The sequence below is a fragment of the Melanerpes formicivorus genome, unplaced genomic scaffold, assembly GCF_026170545.1.
Source record: "Melanerpes formicivorus ecotype bairdi unplaced genomic scaffold, bMelFor1.0.p_v2 SCAF_12, whole genome shotgun sequence".
NCBI classification, from domain to species: domain Eukaryota; kingdom Metazoa; phylum Chordata; class Aves; order Piciformes; family Picidae; genus Melanerpes; species Melanerpes formicivorus.
In genome coordinates this window covers 11,348,833-11,366,992 of record NW_027142364.1, presented here as the reverse complement: position 1 = coordinate 11,366,992, position 18,160 = coordinate 11,348,833, and the positions used below count along the sequence as shown (strand labels likewise).

At 45.1% G+C, this 18,160-nt stretch overlaps 1 protein-coding gene across 6 annotated transcripts in view; it reads left to right on the top strand.

The window, feature by feature from the left end:
• The first annotated feature begins 2,361 nt into the window (after positions 1-2,361).
• INPP5D (inositol polyphosphate-5-phosphatase D) overlaps positions 2,362-18,160 on the top strand; it is a 58,647-nt gene continuing 42,848 nt past the window's right edge. For all 6 annotated transcript variants that reach the window (XM_068145324.1, XM_068145323.1, XM_068145326.1 and 3 more), the window contains exons 1-2: positions 2,362-2,587; positions 7,047-7,110. In XM_068145324.1, coding sequence (XP_068001425.1) covers positions 2,454-2,587; positions 7,047-7,110 — 198 coding nt within the window. In that variant the 5' untranslated portion in view covers positions 2,362-2,453. The remainder of the gene's footprint in view (positions 2,588-7,046; positions 7,111-18,160) is intronic.

The window sequence follows — 18,160 nt, the reverse complement described above, 5'->3', positions numbered from 1 at the left end:
GACTTCAGCAAAGCTAACTGCTGTCCTGTAGACTTAACCTCCCTCATCAGGCATAGTACCAGATGCCTTTTTCTTCTTTTTTTTTTTCTTCTTTTCTTCCCTGTTATGTGAAAACGTGTATTTGAGAACTTTGTGCTGATGCAATGCACACCCTGGATGTAAGTGGGGGTTTGGGGTGCTGCTCTTGAATGATATTGCAGGCAGAATTTATCTACCTGTTCTGTACAGAGCGATGATTTCACAGCCATCTGGTACAATGTTACCTGGACATCTGTGGCAAACCCAGCTGCTGACCAGAGAGCTGGTTATGTTAGGGGACTGGGATTTGCATTTTGCCCAGATGGAGCCATACTGTGCTGTACTCAGAGAAACCAGCTGGCACATCTTATTGCTACGATCATCACACATATTTGGATCCCATGCCCTTGTTTATATCTCCAAGTCAAGGAGTTGCATGTGGCTGGACAAGGGATTCACACTTTTGAAGGAAATAGCAGCAGCACTTTGCTTAAACCTGAAGCTGATGGATAGGAGTTAAGTGTTAAGTATACAGCTAATCAGCCTCAAATGTCTAACCAGGCTTATACTTCTCTGTTACCTTGTGTTAACTTGCAGTATGTCAGGAGAAGCTCTCAAACACAGTCCTATTCCAGAAAAACCCATGTCGTGCAGTAACTGTGTCCCCTCTGCATCCACTTATGGGTCCATTGCATGGAGAGCACTGTGAGGTCAAGCAGTGGTTTGACACTGAGCTGTTCTGCTCCCTGCTGTGGTACTGTAGGTATAAAAAAATCCCCAAAGCTGGTACAGAGGAGCTGCGCAGTTCTTTCGCCACATGCAGATACTCTTCTCAGTGGGGAGAATAGTATTTGTAACCATTCTGTAGCTTTCAAGGGCTTACAGTTACTATCCATGCAGAGCCACTTCATGATATTCAGCATCTGACTCCATTTAGGCACCTGAATCCATAGGAGTTTGGCTCCTAAAGCCCTCTGTGGATGTGGGTGAAGCTGAAAGGCAGGTCCAGCTGAGCTAATTTTGGTCTGTAGGCAGTGCTTGCTCAGCGTGGACAGGAAACCCTGCACACTGCAGTTCTGCCTGTTTAGCAGGGTTCTATACTGGCCACATAATTTCAAAGTGCTGGTGCCCATGGTTTAATCTTACTGTCAGGGATTAAATTGGACCTTGCAGACAAGATGTCCAGAAAACTGAAAGGACCAGGAAGGCTGGCAAAGATGGGTGCTGGGCTGCACTGGTTCACTCTCCCTTTCCATACCCAGAAATCCTAGTCTGTCACAGTTCAGTGACAGGCTTCTCTCTCCTGCTTTGCTGTCCCTGCTATGTACAGGGGCAGCTCTCCATACATCATCCATGTGATTCCAGCACTACTTCTGGCTCTGATAGGTGAGGGTTGCATAGGGCTAACAATGGGTGGGCCTTTGCTGGGAACTCTGCCTCTGTGTCTCAGGCAGATCCCAGTTTAGCTGTTACTCTTACGTATAGCTCAAATGTGGGTGTGCCTTCAAAGGCAGAGCGGCTGGAGGTACAGGATAAGCAATGAAATTCGCGTGCAGGCTGTGTGCCTGTAGCAACGTCATTGTTTGCTGCAAACGCGCCCCTCATTGCTCTCCCTTGGAGATGCAGCACTAAGTGTGACACACAGCACAGACAAGGGCCAGATGCACAGACAAAAAAATAGGAAGTGAAAGCTCCAGTCCTCCCCTCTTTGACGCAGGTTAGCAGACATGGCTTTGCTCCATCCCACCTTTGGGGATTTAAAGTAAGAAAGATCATAGAATCCATCTCACAGCAGCTGACAGGGAGATTTGGTCACAAATCCACAGAATAGATCAGTCTCTAAGTCTGCTTTGGTGCATGAAAACATGCAGGGGTAGGGTTTTTTTTAGTTCTTTGAAATCTTCTCCTCACACCTAGCTCCATGTGAGGACTAGACAAGGCATGAATGCGACAGTTAGTGGTAAGGCTTCTGATGCATGGTGTGTTCCTAATCAGTTTGAGATTTATTTATTCCCCATGGAAACCTGTGGTGGGTAGGACAGACAGACAGGAAAAGATGGAAACGGAAAGGTTCTGGACAGCAGACCACCAAAGCCTGGGGGACTGAATCAGTGGGGCAGCAGAAGAGATCCCCAGATGAGGCTTTTTGATATGGAGTATTAGTATGTGAAGGGGGAGGGAAAGACATGGAACAAGGGCTGGCTAGTCACTTCAGCTGCAGCATGAAGAGGGAGAGCAGGGGCTGCAGGAACATGTCACACTCACTCTCTGAGCTGTTTGAGTTGAGGAAGTTGTCCGCGGCTGAGTTTCCTTTCCCTCTCTGCACTATTGAAACAGGAAGCTGGTGAGCTGAAGCTGCCTGATCGTTACACACAGAGACACAGGCAGCTCTGGCAGCTCCTCTGTTGGCATTCAGGTTTCCTCCAGCTCCAGCGATGGATCAGTGCTGGTACCACGGCAATATCACTCGTTCTAGAGCTGAAGACCTGCTCTCCAAAGTAGGGAAGGATGGCAGCTTCCTTGTGCGGGCCAGTGAGTCCATAGCTTCGGCGTACGCGCTCTGTGTGCTGTAAGTACAGCCTCGGCCTCGCGCCACACGCGGATACTTCTGTCCCCTCTCCTGCACGGTGCTACCCCCTGCACCCTCTCCAGCAGAGAGGCAAACAGGCGCTGCACCCATTGGAAAGGTGCAGCCTACATCAGAGCATGGCTGGTTCCACCTGACTGGGCCACAGGGTAGGAAAAGGGTTGGAGCAGGGCCAGGCTGAGCAAACCCACGTCCTTGTTACTGCTGTACTGCTCATGCTCCTCCTGCCCGATTCAGAAAGAGAGAATGATCAAAGATACTGCGGCTGTGCTTGAGGGAAAACAACCTCTTGACCTCTTTGATCATGTTAACAACTTGGGCCAGGTATTTACATTTAATAGCCCAAGTACTGAGCTTGATAACCTCCTGGGCACTTTTCTTGCTCTAGTTCAGCATGTACAATGCTGTGTCCCATTCAGTAAAAGCTCCTGGAACTGTTCATGAAACACCCAGCACAGTGGCGATTCTATCTGCATCATTAATGTAGCCCATGGGGTAAATATTTCATGTGGGAAATAGAGAGAGAAGTGCCGGAAGCCTTGCTGCCTTCCCAGCCCCCTGTTCAGGGCTGGGGATTTGGCTTTGCAAGGGGCAGGTGTTATTCCTGGAGACAAGAACACAGGGGCAAGAGGAGATTGAAGTTAGCAGGTGAAGTCTGAGGCCTTTGACTTTCATTACAGAGAGATAAGGTAGCTGCTGAGGTCATGAGAGCCTCTGTGGGACCCTGCTCTGCCTATCAGATTCTCTTTGCTGCCATTGTGCAGCAGATTAATGAAAAGTATTTCATCACTGCCCCACATTAAATTACAAGCTGGTTTCTTGGTGTAATTGCTTTCTGAAAGTATATTTCTTGCAGTAGTAAAGATGCTGCTGTTTATAACTGGTCTAACTGCTTGTCTCTGAGGTCAGGCTTCTGGTGACAGCACAGTCTGCTGCAGAGGATTCATCTGCAGGAAAGCATGGGTCTGGGTCAACATAGATGTTGGACTGTCAGAGGAGGTGGCTGGCTAATGGACGTGTTCACTGGGTACAGAAAGACACTGCCTGCTGAGATGTTTGTAATGACACAGGGGAGAGTTTTGTCTTTCTGGAAAGAACAGAGCAAGAAGGGGGGCTGCAGGAGAACAGCCAGGACAAGCAGGAGGAAAGCAGGACAGACATGAAGAATGTGCTGAGGGTTCAAGTTGCAAGTCAGGGAACATTTTACTACTATAAACTGTTGCTTTTCATTGAGTGTTTTTAGTATGACCTCTTTGATTTGCCTTGTACCCAGCATGTACACAAATATTTGTGCAAAGCAGTGGTGGGGATTATACAGCAAGGGAAGGTGCTGTAACTAACATGCATTTGCAGAAGTTTTTCCATTGTAAATGTTTATGCAGCCAACTTTGAAAGCCTTTTGTGACTTGAGAGACATGGTATCAGGAAATAGAAACAATATAATGACCAGGATTTTCTGAACCGGGAGCCAAAGGTTATGCTCTTAAATTCATTCTGTGGTGGCTAAACATGAATGGCTTGATTAAAGAAATGGGGAGCACCCAGCCTTGTCTGCCAAGAGCAGCCGGATTTGTGGGACTGGCATTAATTACAGACTGGGAAATGTCACACTAACTTCTGCCAAAATACCTAATGAGTTTTCAGCTTGTGCTGGTTTGCAGTTAGTTTGCAAAGAGGAAGGGTTAAAGGTGGTGAATAAGTCTTTCCCTCTGAATGTCATCTTGACAAAATTGGCAACTTTGCTTAAGCTGAAAACTTCCTCAGAGATGTATCAGCTTCAGCTGTGTCACTGACTGGCAGGGCTTTGGAGTTCTACAGTTAGTTCTGTTTAAAAACTGAGAGGCTGGAGACAAAGAATGAGAGAGAGGAATTGAAAGCCTGACTGCAAAAGGTTTTCACAGAAAAAGAATGATGTTGAAAGTGAGAAAGCATTATCTTTGTATAGATAAGGGGGAAAAAAGAAAATGAAATTTGCTTGGAAAAAAAAGTGTCATACTCTCCAAAACTCCAATATTTACTGGGCAGATCAAAGTCCATCAAAAGCACTTATTAGAGCACAGATTGCAATAGTCATTTTCTTAAAGAGCTGCTTTAGGAAAATAGGGTTTGTATAAATAGAGACAGTTAAGGGAGGTGTATTTGTACTTTTCAGAGTGCCTCCCCTCCTTTTCTGAAACTTAAGCTGCGCAGCAGAGTGCTGAGCCAGTCAGCAAATGCAGGGGGAACGCTCCTCCCCTTGCACTGCTGTCCTCGGCTCTACTGGTCACACTACCCCATAAAAGGCAAGAAGCGATACCATTTCCCTCCTCCTTTCTCTGTGCGTGGGTCATTTGATCTACCAGTTTATTGACACGAAACGGGGCCTTGGAGGGTAATGCCTGAATCCTGAAATAAAAAAGAGCCTCCTTAGCCTTCACAGCATGTAGCACCTGAAATGATACCGTTCCTCCAGGGCATCTTCTGTTGGTTGTTGTGTGTGAATGGCTGTAGGCTTAACCATACTTCTGGGAAGCTAGCTGCAGCTTTGGGATCCCTCTGAAGGACACGGCCTGTGAGATGCCTTTTCCAGCCCCCTGGGCAGCAGGGGGCCGTGGGGATGGGGCACTTCACACCGTGCCTAGCATGACAGTCCTGTTTAGGGTGTCCAGGCGCTTCCAATATGCATATCTTTCCCTGTTTCTAAAGCCATGTAAAGCAGGAGAGGAAAAGGAAAACACAAACCTTGTCTCCTTTCATCCTCTGGTTGGTTGAGAGATGACGAAGTTCTTGGTGATATATTTAAGCTGATGCTATGTTTACCCCTCACAGAGCCTGAACAGTGGTTGAACAATTCTGAACTCAACCCAGATTTTAGGGAGGACCTAGAGTATGACAGTAAATGGAACCGTATAACTTGATAGTCAGGCTGCTGAGGAGAGGAAGCCTAAGGGTAGAAATGGAATAGGAGTCACAGTCATCCCCGTACACATGCACTAAATTAGGCGACTGTTAAAGAGAATCTCTGCTTTTGATCCTAGGAAGTGCTTCTCCCTGCTTTTGTCTTTCCCAGCAGTCCTTCTGTCCTTGCCATTCCACTGATCTTACCTGTCCTCAGTTTAAACCTCTTTACAATAATTATCACAGCAGCCTCAGACAGCCTGTGTGATGGGGCACTTCCTATGAAGGTAACAAGGAGAGTCCTTTTGTGATGCAAGAGCCATTGAGCCGGTTTATCAGTTTCATAGTCTACACACACATGAATTTTCTCTCATCACCTCCCTGAGCAGTTCTGCTTAGCCTTCTGCATATCAGCAAAAGGAAATGGTGAACTGTATTGACAGATAAAACTAAAACCCATACTCTTCTTTGTGGTGTATATTCAACTGATGTTAATTGCCCTGGACATAGTGAAATTAGCAGTGTTGTGGCAATCCAAAGCAGTTGGGAATCATGTCTTTGACTTCCACCTTTGTACCAGAGCCTCAGATGTGTGAATGAATAGGTACCTGTGAAATGGTCTTACATTGTTGAATGAGGTAGTACTGAGCTCTTGCAGCAGTTCTAATTTCTCCCATGTTCTTTCTGTTAATGACATCAAAAGATACAGGTTCATGACAAAATCCTCCAAACATCCTCATCTGTGATTTATGAATAATTTCTTTTCATGTCCAATTGCTCTTTGTGACTCCTTGTGTAAGGATGCTGAAAATCCTGGAGGTGTCTCTTTCTCCTGTGTGGAGTTATTCTGAGAGGCATGTGATGAGTAGACTCACAACATAAATTTTAAAGAGATGAAGATGTTTCACTCATCTGCCTTCTCTCTCTAGCTGCTAGGCTGACCTCAGCCCACATTTCATGACAAATTCCACAGGTAGTGTTATGGCTGGATCTACAGATGCACATGTACAATATGCAGACAGCAAGATGGTGTTTCATTCAGGCTATTGTTTAAGATTTGTGCACAGAAATGTGCCTAGCAATCAGCTGTCTTACTGTCAATTAGGTGAAATTTTTACACACACACACACACATTTTCTTCAAATTTATTCCCCAGTGAAAGTCAATGCATTTACTAGCCCCTCTCTCTACTCATTCATTGCTGATTTTGGCCCTGTGTCATTGGGATATCTCATCTTTCATTCCTTCCTGAGATGCCCACTCTACTGACAGCTAGAGCCATTTGGCATTTTCTTTCTTTCTGGCCAGAAGATGAGTTGAATAACTCTCTCTGAGGCTGATGCTGATACTTTCTGCAGTGATACCTGCAAACATATCTCAGTGACCAGGAACACATCAGGTTTGTGTTAGTTTGCAGACTCCTGGGAAAGAAAGAAAGGAAGAGAAACTTTTTAAACCTTTGTGCATGAACCCATCCTGGGATCTTCCAATATCTTTTCTCATTTGGACAGGTGGGATTCCCTTCTGGAGATGGTTTAAGCATATCTCCTCTGCTCTGTTTCAGGTACCGGAATTGTGTTTATACCTACCGAATTCTGCCTGATAAAGAAAATAAGCTAATTGTCCAGGTAAGCCATGCCATGTACCACTTGAGCCCACAACAATACACCTAAAACCACTCACTGCTTGCCGTTCTCTTGCTGTTTTAACAGCAAGAGAAAAAGGATATAAGGAGTAAAACTAATGCCCCTCGCCAGCACAGTGTTAGTTTCCAGTCCACTGCTGTGGAGATTTTTGGCTCTGGTCCACTACAATGGTCACCAACACACTGTTTAAACATGTGTGCCTTCAATAGTGGCACGGCCTTGTGCCCACCTCAGCCCATGGAATACCTTTTCCTCTGAAGCCAGCTTCTTATCATGGATCTTTTCAACCCAAATTTGCAGTACAATTTACCTACACATAGAAGATGCAAACTGTGTTGTGTTCTCAGGATCCAGAAAGCACCAGGATTGAGGGCAGGAGTTTCTTATTCTGCTTTAGGATCCTAAATGAGCTGCTTCCCCTTCTTGTACCACATCTCAGCTCTTGTTTTGTCAATATAGACAATGAAACTTACTAGGAGACAGTGGGGACTCTAGCCTAGCCATCCACTTAGCACAGCCAGTGCTGCATGGGCGTTCCCACTAAAATGAAATGGAAATGCCTCAGCCTGTCCTGCTGTTCAGAGTGGGTCTGCATTCATTCCTTCTCATTTCAAATGACAATTAACTTCCCACCATGTCCATGTGCAGCTCACATGCACCATGCTACTTCTGAGCTTCCTGATGTGCTTTAGGGGCACCAGTTTTCCTTTGAGATCTGCACCAAAGAGGCAGCATGTTTGAAACTGGACTGATCAGGTTAGTGAGAACAGTTGAGTGTTGGCAGCTTTCTTTCAGCTCTGGGCTGTTGAGAGAATAGTGGATTGTGTATTCTGAGTGCATACACCCAGCCTGGATCCCTCAAGAGCCACTTTTGGATGGCTCAGGCTGTTCTTAGGAGCTGCACTTAGAAGCAACTGCACAGACACATGCTCCCAAGGCCAATTCTATGCTTTTGGCCACTGTGCTCCAGCAAAATGTGTGTCCAGGGCCAGCCATCAGCAGCAGCACCATGTCCCAGTTGACCTCAACAGCTACACCTGGTTTCCACAGAGCCTTTGAGGTACCTTGCTTGCCACAGCATTCCTGTTTCTGAGGCAGAACTGCCAGTAGGACACTATGCTAGACTTGACATGGGTCTGCATGCATTACTGTGGCATGCTACCAAAGCTTCCAGAGCACTGGGCACACCATGCAGAGAAACCTGTGCAGGCTCTGCAGGCTGCTTAGGTGGGACCATCTGGAACAAGTAACCTGCTGTTCTGATGTGTCTCCACACACCACACCACAGGCCAGAGGTCACCTGCAAAGGCAAGCTACACACTTTGCTCTTAGGTGCCCTGGGTGTGCATCAGCACCCTGGGAAAATCCTTGGCCCCCTCTTTGTATCCAGCTGCCCTGCTGGCATGTCAGTGATGCTGAACATACAGCCTGGGCTGCAGGTGTTTCTAGAAGGGCACTGATGCCACATGTTACAGGAGGGTTCGAAATCTGATTTCAGAGCAACATGCCTGTGTGCAGGTAGCTCTGCAGAGAGCTGGGCTGCCCACTGCTCCCAGAACCCACCAGCTACTGGGGCTGTAATTGCTTCTTCTGTGACAAAGAGCCCATTTTGATGTACAACTATTCCATCTGTCCACTGATCATGGCACTGCAGCCAAGAGCAATCAGTATTTTTCTTTGCTTAGCAATGGGCAGTTCTCATGCTGAATGAAGGGTTATGAACAAGTAGAAGGCATGACTGATGTCCATCAGCTCAAACTTTCCCCACCACACACACTTTCACCTCCACACATTCTAGTTCTGTGTGTAGAACTCTTCAGGGTATTATTTACAAATAAATAGGTCATCAGCCTCTCTGGGGAGGGGTGGTCTCTTCTCCCTAGTGATAGAACAAGAAGAAATGGCCTAAAGTTGTGCCAGGGGACATTTAGATTGGATATTAGGGAAAATTTCTTTACTCAAAGAGTGGTCAGGCATTGGAAAGGGCTGCCCATGGAGGTGGTGGAATCAACATCCCTAGAGGTGTTAAAATATGTAGACATGGCATTTCAGAGCATGATTCAGTGGGCACAGTAGTATTGAACTGCCGGTTGAGGATCTTAAAGATCTTTTCCAACTTTAATGATTCTATGATTATTAGACTACTGCTAGATCCAGACAGTGTTACTAGGACTCCATGGGATCTTTCTGCATGAAATCTTTTGAAATCTACTAGACCTCTTAAGGAAGCATGATCTACTAGAAGTACACCCGAACTGATTTGTGAAACTCTTTTGAGATCTGTGTTGCGATTGTGAAGGATCTTTCTTCTTTGTATGTTGTGGGAGGCAGAGGGACTGTGGTAGAATACCTTTGCATGCTGGATTGCCATGAGCTGTAGGTTGGGTATCAAGAGTAGGCCAAATAAAGTATGTTGTTAAGTCATGATTTGAAGACACAGCACGTCCCATTTTGTGCTGCTTTATTGCAGTTCTGTGGGGGATGCAGAAGAAGGGGGCTGGCCTCTTCTGGCAAGAGAGAGATGCAGTGAGTGTTGTAACCGAGGCTCAGAGCAAAACAGTCTCATGTTGTTGGCTGCTTTTCTTGGTACCTTGTTCCAGCTGGGCCACACTTTTTTGCCTCCTTGTCTGACTTTTGAATAAACCCATAATTAGTTCATGTGTGTTAAAACACCAGATTTTTGAAAACACTAACTCTCCTGTGCAAGGATGTCAAAGCTGTTAAATAGGAAGGATTTTTGACATTTTTAAAGAAACCTACTCATCCTGTGGACTTGGAACAAATGTTAATACAGCCATCAATGGATGCTTCTCATTTCTGGGTTTATAAAAAAAAACCCCAACAAACCAAATGGAAAAAAACCAGAACCAAAACACCATAGGGAAGATTCAATATGAAATCCTGAGGTTAGTCTGTATCAGTTACAAATGTGGGCCCTGGTTTTGTAGGGTGACCTGTTTTGCCTGCAGAGTGCTCCTTCCTGAAGCTAACACAGTTGTCTTCCTGCTCAGCACCGGGCTGTTGTCTCTCAGGATTTTTCCATGATGACAGAAGGTTTACAAGATATGTAATGTCACGGCTACATACACAGCAATTGTGACATAACAGTTGCTACACTTTCTTTTTTGAGTCTTGGAGAGCAGTGGGATAATACTTAAGTGTCATTTTTTTCCATGGTTAAATTAATTCAAGTACAGGTGGCAGAAAGGGAGGTGTGTATTTTTGCATTCAGAGGTGCATAGTTTTGCATTCAGGCTGAACAAAACAATATTTGCATATATCTTTCCAGCATTTTGTGGCATGCTGTGTGATCTGCTGTTTGGTTTCTGCATCCACTCTACAGCACAGAATCATAGAATTGTTTCAGCTGGAAAAGACCTTTCAGGTCACTGGGACCCAACCAGTATCTAACTCTACCAAGTCTGGGCCTAAACCATGTCCCTCAGCACCACAGCTCTGCCTCTTTGAAACACCTCCAGGGATGGGGGTTCAACCGGCTCCATGGGGAGTCTGTTCCAGTCTTTGAGAAACCTTTTAGGGAAGACATTTCTTCTAATATCCAACCTAAATCTCCTCTTGGTGCAACTTGAGGCCATTTCCTCATCCTGTCACTTGTTACTAGGGAAAAGATACCAACCCCCCACCTCACTTCAACCTCCATTCAGGTAGTTGTAGAGAACAAGAAGGTGATCTTTCATCCTTTTCTCCAAAGTAAACAACCCCTCTTCCCTCAGCCATGTTTCACAAGACCTTCTCCAGATCCTTCAGCAGCTTCATTGCTCTTCTCTGGACCTGCTCTAGCACCTCAGTGTCTTTCTTGTAGCGAGGGCCCAAAAACTGAACCCAGTACTCAAGGTGTGGCCTCACCAGTGCTAAGTCCCTTCTATTCAGGGACTGCTGATTTTATTTCCTTTCATTACTTGAGACATCAAAATATAGGCAAAGAAATCCATGGTTTGGATGAACCAAACTTGCATCCTGCTGATGAAGATGTTTTCAAAGAAGGGGGAATAAGAGTAACAACCCCCCCTTGAAACACAAGATCTGTAAGAGTGACATAGGGGAACTCCTGCCTCTCTGTTGGGAAGTCACAGCTAGGGTTCATAACTTTCTTCTGTGTGAAAACAAATTTTCCATGGCTCAGATAGTGAGGCATAATTTACATAGAGTTGTTGAAAATCTGGGGAGTAGCTGAGTATAATCATATTTGTGTAGAGTGGAGGAGCAGCAAAGGGATCATTTGCAATCACAAGACCAAACTAAACTCTTGTTGCCTTTATATACTGCAGCTTTAAAAGGTCACTGTTAAGAGTATAACCTGCCTTATGGGTGAAGATGCTTGAAAGAGGTGGTGAGAAGGAAGAAGATACTAGTGTTGGCTGGTCAGTGAATATGGACTGGTACAGGGTAGTGTGGTGCCATCACTAAATTCATCAAACATCATGTGAATCTCTGTGGAGTTTGGTCTCTCAGTTTCTGGCTCATCTCAAAGAGAAGCTCACAGTGTGTGTTATCTGATGGCTGTTTGGCAATCTAAGTAAAGTGAAATCAGTCATTTCTCTGTGGCATATCTAGATTGCATCTTCATTTATGCTCATAGACTATCAGATACTACTTTGTGGGGTGTTAGCAGGATCAAGCACCTACCTCAGCCACTCTGTGTGGGGGCACACAGAGTGTGTCCTGATGGGCAGATGCCAACATTGTGCAAACTGGACTGTCATGAAAGACGCCCTTCATAAAAGCAACTCACAGAGAATCAGCTTAGTAGTTAGGGGAGCAGCTCTGGCTTGTGGCTAAAGGTGGAGTCTTAAGAAACTTAGGGCAGGCTTTTGGGAGCTCTAGTGCCATGGACAGATCTTTCAATGTTGTGCTGTATCCTTCTGTGATGTGTGGCACATTCTGGCCTCTGAGTTTGAGGAAGGTGTACACTCCTAGTACTTTCCCAGGGGCATGACCAGATGCTTTAGGTCAGTCATGTAACATTCCCATTCTGTGGCCCAAAACTTGACCTAGACATGTATGTCCCCCATCTCAGGGCTCAGGCCTCACCTGACCACTGCTGCTTCTTTCTGGTGAGAGTGCTCTTTCCATCTCCTTGCCAGCCTGGTTTGATCTTTCTTGTGTTACCCTAAAGTTCACTCTCTCATTTGTGCTCTCTCACTTGCTTCAAGTTGTGGACCTACCTTGAAATGTTGTGGGCTGCCAAAATGGAGGCTCCAGCCACCCACGGCGCCTTGAATGGTCTTTTGGCTGCCTTGCAAGACTGGGCAGAAATAGAGCTTGGCTTCAGCGGGAGTAGGAGCTGCTTTACAGTTTCAAGCAAGCTGAAAAATTTTAAAGAATGCATTCAGGTGAAATGTTTCATTTTGATTCTTAGCTTTTCAGGAGTTATCACAGTGTGGCCAGGGTGTTGATGAAAACTGTTATTTCAAATGGAAAAAGTGGATCATCCTTTTGAAAAAGTCCAGATAAGCAAGTTTCAACTTTTCACCTTTTTTTTTTCAATTGATGAGTGAGAGGGGAGCTAAATGAAGTCTGTGCCTTGTACAGCACATGCTGCAACCTCTTAACCCCTTTCCTTTTTTCTTTTTCTTGTTTTTTTTTTGGTCAGTTTCTGTGGATTATACCTTGATGTGAGGGGACATCTATTTTTCATGCTGTTTATGAGACTGTCTCACAGTGTGGAAAACATTAGAATCTTTTTAAGTTACTGCCTGTCTTTTTCTTTCCACTTCACCTTCCTGTGCTGTCCGACTTGCCTGGCTTCTTGACAGAAAGCAGCCATGTGCTCTGCTCTGTGGGTAAATGTGAGACATGCTCATTTTGCAGCTCTAGTGCCAGATCATTATTTCAGGGAGCCATGAGCATTGCTTGCTTGTGTGCTGGGGGCTTTTAAATAGCTGCAAGGGCTTTAAAAAAATTACTTCTATTTATACTGACTGCATGTTGCAAAGGGAGGGTCTAACTCTATTAACTTGTAGGTTTTGCTAGCCTGGGTGAAAATTGGAGATGCCCTGGCAGCACTGTTTCACAGTGGGTGATCATCCTTTCTTTTTTTTTTTTTCTGGTAAGTTTTTCTGGTCTGATGCAAGGCTGTGTGCAACAGGAAACAAATGGTGAGATGTGAGCAGTTAGAAAGCAGGCCAGCAGCTGTGACTCACTGTATCAACTGACACTGGAGCTGTAGGTTACCAGTGTACTCAGCACTGGCTCCCAGAAGGTAGGAGAGCTGATCAATACTGCATGTGGGGGTTCCCGCTGAAAACTCTCCTGCTCCAGCACACTTCCAGAAGTGCATTGTAGGAGGAACATCTAAGTTTGTACTCTGCATATGGGTTGGACAATGTGATCTCCAGAGGCTGATTCCAACCCCTATGATTCTATGATCGATTATGTGGGTTAGCTAAATATGCCAGAATGACCAAAATCCTCTGTCCTGGGATGTGCAGGACATACAATGAGAGAACTGCCCATTGGCGTCAGTCAGTTGGCAGGATTGTCCCTGCCTCTAGGCAGAATTTGTTCTGACTTCTGTTTATGAGTGCTCCAGGGTGGAGCTCAGTGTGAAAGCTTCATCCGGCACACTAACCTGGTCTCAGAGCACAGACATACTGCTGCCCATCCTGTCGCTATGAGCTGACAAGGGGATGAGTTTAGGTCAGTTCCTGCATTTCTGGTGCCACTGCTGTTGTTACCAAGGTCAGAAGCAGCATCTGGCTGTGGCATGTGTCCTTTGTGAGCCTTCTACAGACAGTTGCAAAGTTTTCGTTGTTCTCTTTGATACTGGACTGGAATCCCAATTTGCTGTGCCACTGACACGTGTAGCTAAGACAAGTTTTCCTGTAGTAAGGATTTTGTGATTTGCCTTGGATTTTGCTAATCTATCTATATCTGATCAAAAGCTTTCTACTGAGAATTTACACTTAGAATCATAGAATGGTCTGGGTTCGAAGGGACCTCTGAAGGTCATCTAGTCCAATCTCCTCTTCAGTAAGCAGGGGCATCCTCAATGAGATCAGGCTGCCAAGAGCCCTGTCAAGCCTCACTTTGAACATTTCCAGGAATGGGGCCCCAACCATCTCCCTGGGCAATGCATTCCAGTGTTCTACCACCCTCATAGTAAAGAACCTGTTTCTAACATCCAATCTAAATCTGTTCTTTTCTAGTTTGAATCCATTGCCCCTTGTCTTATCACCGCAGGCCTTTGCAAACAGTCTCTTTCCATCCTTTCAGGTACTGTAAGGCTGCTATTAGATCTCCCTGGATCCTCCTCTTCTCCAGGCTGAACAACCCCAGCTCCCTCAGCCTGTCCTCATAGCAGAGGTTCTCCAACCCCCTGATCATTTTCACGGCACTCCTCTGGACCCTCTCCATCAGGTCCATGTTCTTCCTATATTGAGGGCTCCAGACCTGGACACAGTATTCCAGGTGAGGTCTCACCAGAGCAGAGTAAAGCATCAGAATCACCTCTCTGGATCTGCTGGCAACACATCTTTTGATGCAGCCCAGGATGTGATTTGCCTTCTGGGTTGCAAGCACACACTGTCTGCTCATGTCCAGCTTCTTGTCCATCAGCACCCCCACTTGATCTGGCTTCAGTGAGAGAGAACACAAAGCAAAATCTTTTGGGAGACACTCACCTATTCACAACATTGCAGCCACTTACAGCTTCTGTCACACGTCTGTGTAAGGGTTTTGTACTTGCTCAAAATGGTCAAAACCCATGGTCTCTAGTGAGAACAGGGCAGGCACAGATCTGCCCCAAACATCACTAGCAGGCTTCATGAAGACTGTAAAACCTTCATGGTCTGCTTGCAGCCAAGAGGTGTCAAGCACTGTTGGCATCCTCTGTGTTGAATGGTAAGATGAAACCAAGTGTCCCACCAAGGAGGATGCTTGGTGAGCTGGGACACAACAGCTGTACAATCTCCCCCTCTGTATACACCAGTGGGCAGTGGTGTGTGTGTATTTGGGATGTGTGCTGCCAAGGTGAGAGGTGTGCCAGCACCACATGCTGCTTGCCAGTGGCCCTGGAAGTTATGAGGGGACAGAAGCACCTGTGATGTTGCAGGGGAATGGAATGGAATGGAATGGAATGGAATGGAATGGAATGGAATGGAATGGAATGGAATGGAATGGAATGGAATGGAATGGAATGGAATGGAATGGGACCAGGCTGGAAAAGGGGAGGGGACAGCAGTGTTGCCTGAAGGACAAAAAGGCACAGAGGGCTTGAAGGGAGTAGGAAGGGAAAGAACCAAGAGGTGCAGTTCAGTCTTAAGGTGAAACAGTCCTAGCAGAGCTTTGGAGGTGGGGACATGCACCCCACCCCTGCCAAGAGCTCATTGGTGTGCAGAGCCACAGAACCCCTCTGGGAAGGTGAAATTTTTGCATAACAGTAGATTTCAAGGAAGGTTAATACTGGCCATGGAACTGATTTCAACTGAGTTACTTTCTGTCAGAGAAAATCTATTGTGCTTGTCACTGAAAGACTGAAGTACAATAAGGATGATCACTTTTCCTGGATAGAAACAAGGAACAAGTGGACAACCAGATCATACTTGGGAGCAATGTCTCAAAAAACTGGTTAAGGAAATAATTTCTAGTATGCCCAAATACAGAATTTAGTTCTATTAAGCTTGATTTTATTACTGAAAATGGTAGACATTCCAACTTGAAGCTATTTCAGTATAAATTAATGCCAATCTAAATCAGTTTGTAAAACTCTTCAAGTCTTTACATGTAGGACTGAAAACAAGTTGCAGTCAATCTGGGCATTTCATGTTTCTTCAAACCTCCAAATCTGTTTGTGGAAGGAAAATGGTTTTTTTCCTCTCTTTGCATCTGAGGTAGGAGCAAACATAATGCATTTCACAGGGTCTGGAAACAAAAATAATGAAAGAAGCAGCGTTTAATAAGAGAACTGGGTATTTCCTGAAACATGTACATTCCTGCTACTGAATCTCTCTGTACACAAAATTCTTCACACAAACAAACCATATCCAGCTTTTGTCTAGTTTGAACCCTTCCAGAATGTTTCCAGTTTCCTGAATTTATTTTGTTTTTTAAGTTCAGAGGAGATGGTTTAGAGCAGGTTAAAGTAAATTTTGTTTTCTAAGCTTCAAAAAATTAACTCAGGTATTTGAAAGCTAATGTACACTACGAAGTGAAATTTCTTTTCCTTTTAATTGGATGTGCTTTCAGATAAAATTTCACTCCAAAGAATCATAGAATGCACTAGCTTGGAAGGCACCTCCAAAGGTCATCTGGTCCAACCTCCCCGCAGCAAGCAGGGACATCCCTAATTAGACCAGGTTGCTCAGAGTCCCACCAAGCCTGACCTTGAATGTCTTCCACCACCTCCCTGGGCAATTTATCCCAGTGTTACACCACCCTCATAGTAAAAAAACTTGTTTCTAATGCCCAATCTACCCTGCTCTAGGTTAAAACCATTGCTCTTTGTCCTATCACTACAAGCCCTTGTAAACAGTGCCTCCCCAACTTTCTTTCAGGGCCCCTGGAAGGCTGCTATAAGGTCTCTCCCATGCCTTCTCTTCTCCAGGCTGAATAATCCCAACTCTCTCAGCCTGTCCTTGTAGGAGAGGTGCTAATCATTTTTGTGTCCCTCCTCCAGACCTGCTCCATGAGGTCCATATCCTTCCTGTGTTGAGGGCCCCAGAGCTGGACACAGTACTTCAGGTGAGGTCTCAGCAGAGCAGAGTGGTAGAATCTCCTCTCTGTCTACTGGCCACACTTCTTTTGATGCAGCCCAGGATGCTATTGGTCTCCTGGGCTGCAAGTGTGCATTGTTGACTCATGTCCAGCTTTTCATTCACCATTATGCTCAAGTCCCAGAAACTTTCTCCAGCAGAAACTTTATTAAGTTCTTGCTCTCCTCTCACACCCTGACAGACATTTCCATCTCAAATCAACTGTTTCTGTGGGTATGTTTTAAAGGAAGGGGTAATAACAGAATCACAGAATCATTTTGGTTGGAAAAGACCTCTAAGATCATCAAGTCTAACTGTCAACCAAACACCACTATGCCCACCAAACAATGTCATGAAGTGCCATGTCTATATGTTTTTTGAATACCTCCAAGGATGGGGACTCCGCCACCAACCTGGGCAGCCTGTTCCAATGCCTGACTACTCTTTCAGTAAGGATATTTTTTCCTAATATCCAATCTAAACCTCCCCTGGTGCAACTTGAGACCCTTGCCTCTTGTTCTATCACTTGTTGATAGGGAGAAGAGACCAACCACTACCTCACTCCAACCTCCTTTCAGGGAGTTGGATCTGCTCCAGCAACTCAGTGTCCTCTGCTCATGGACTGAGAACTATATGAAGGGCTCTTTTTTCTTGTTTTAAATAGACTTTACAAATTAGCTACAGCCTGTGCTTGAGAGGCCAAATGTATAATCCTAATTGAGATGAACACCTTGGACACAAACCTCACCAATTCCAGGATTAGCAAAGTGAAAACTTTCCTGAAATTATAAACCTTCTCCAGAACATGAGGAAAAATAATTGGGAACCTATGCAACCAACATTATGAAGAAGAAAGTATCCTCATTTTTCAGTAATTTGATGCATAATAGATTTCATATTATCAGTTGCAGAGCATTTAAACCATTTGATTGCCTTATCCTATTTTATACTTCAAAAGACTCTGATGAAGCTACGTAACTGAATTTAAAGTATTCAGGGAGACAACAGATTATTGCTCTCTCAACTGTGTGGTAATGAAACACTGTGCTTTATTGCTTCTGTGCTTTGAGGCATGGTGGGTCAGGGAGTAAAGCACTCTCTTTTAGTCATGCCTTGAGCTGTTTTCTCCAAGAAAGAGAAGCTAATATATTGTTGGTGCTATATGAGGCTTTTTGTCCTGCTTATTTAGGATAGGAAAGTCTTGGAAAACATTGCTGTTGAATTTTTTACAATGAGTCTTACAGCAAGTATCACCATCTGTACAAAATCACTTCTGCAGTTGTTACTGGCAGGGTGATGCCCTTTCTTCTTCAGAAATG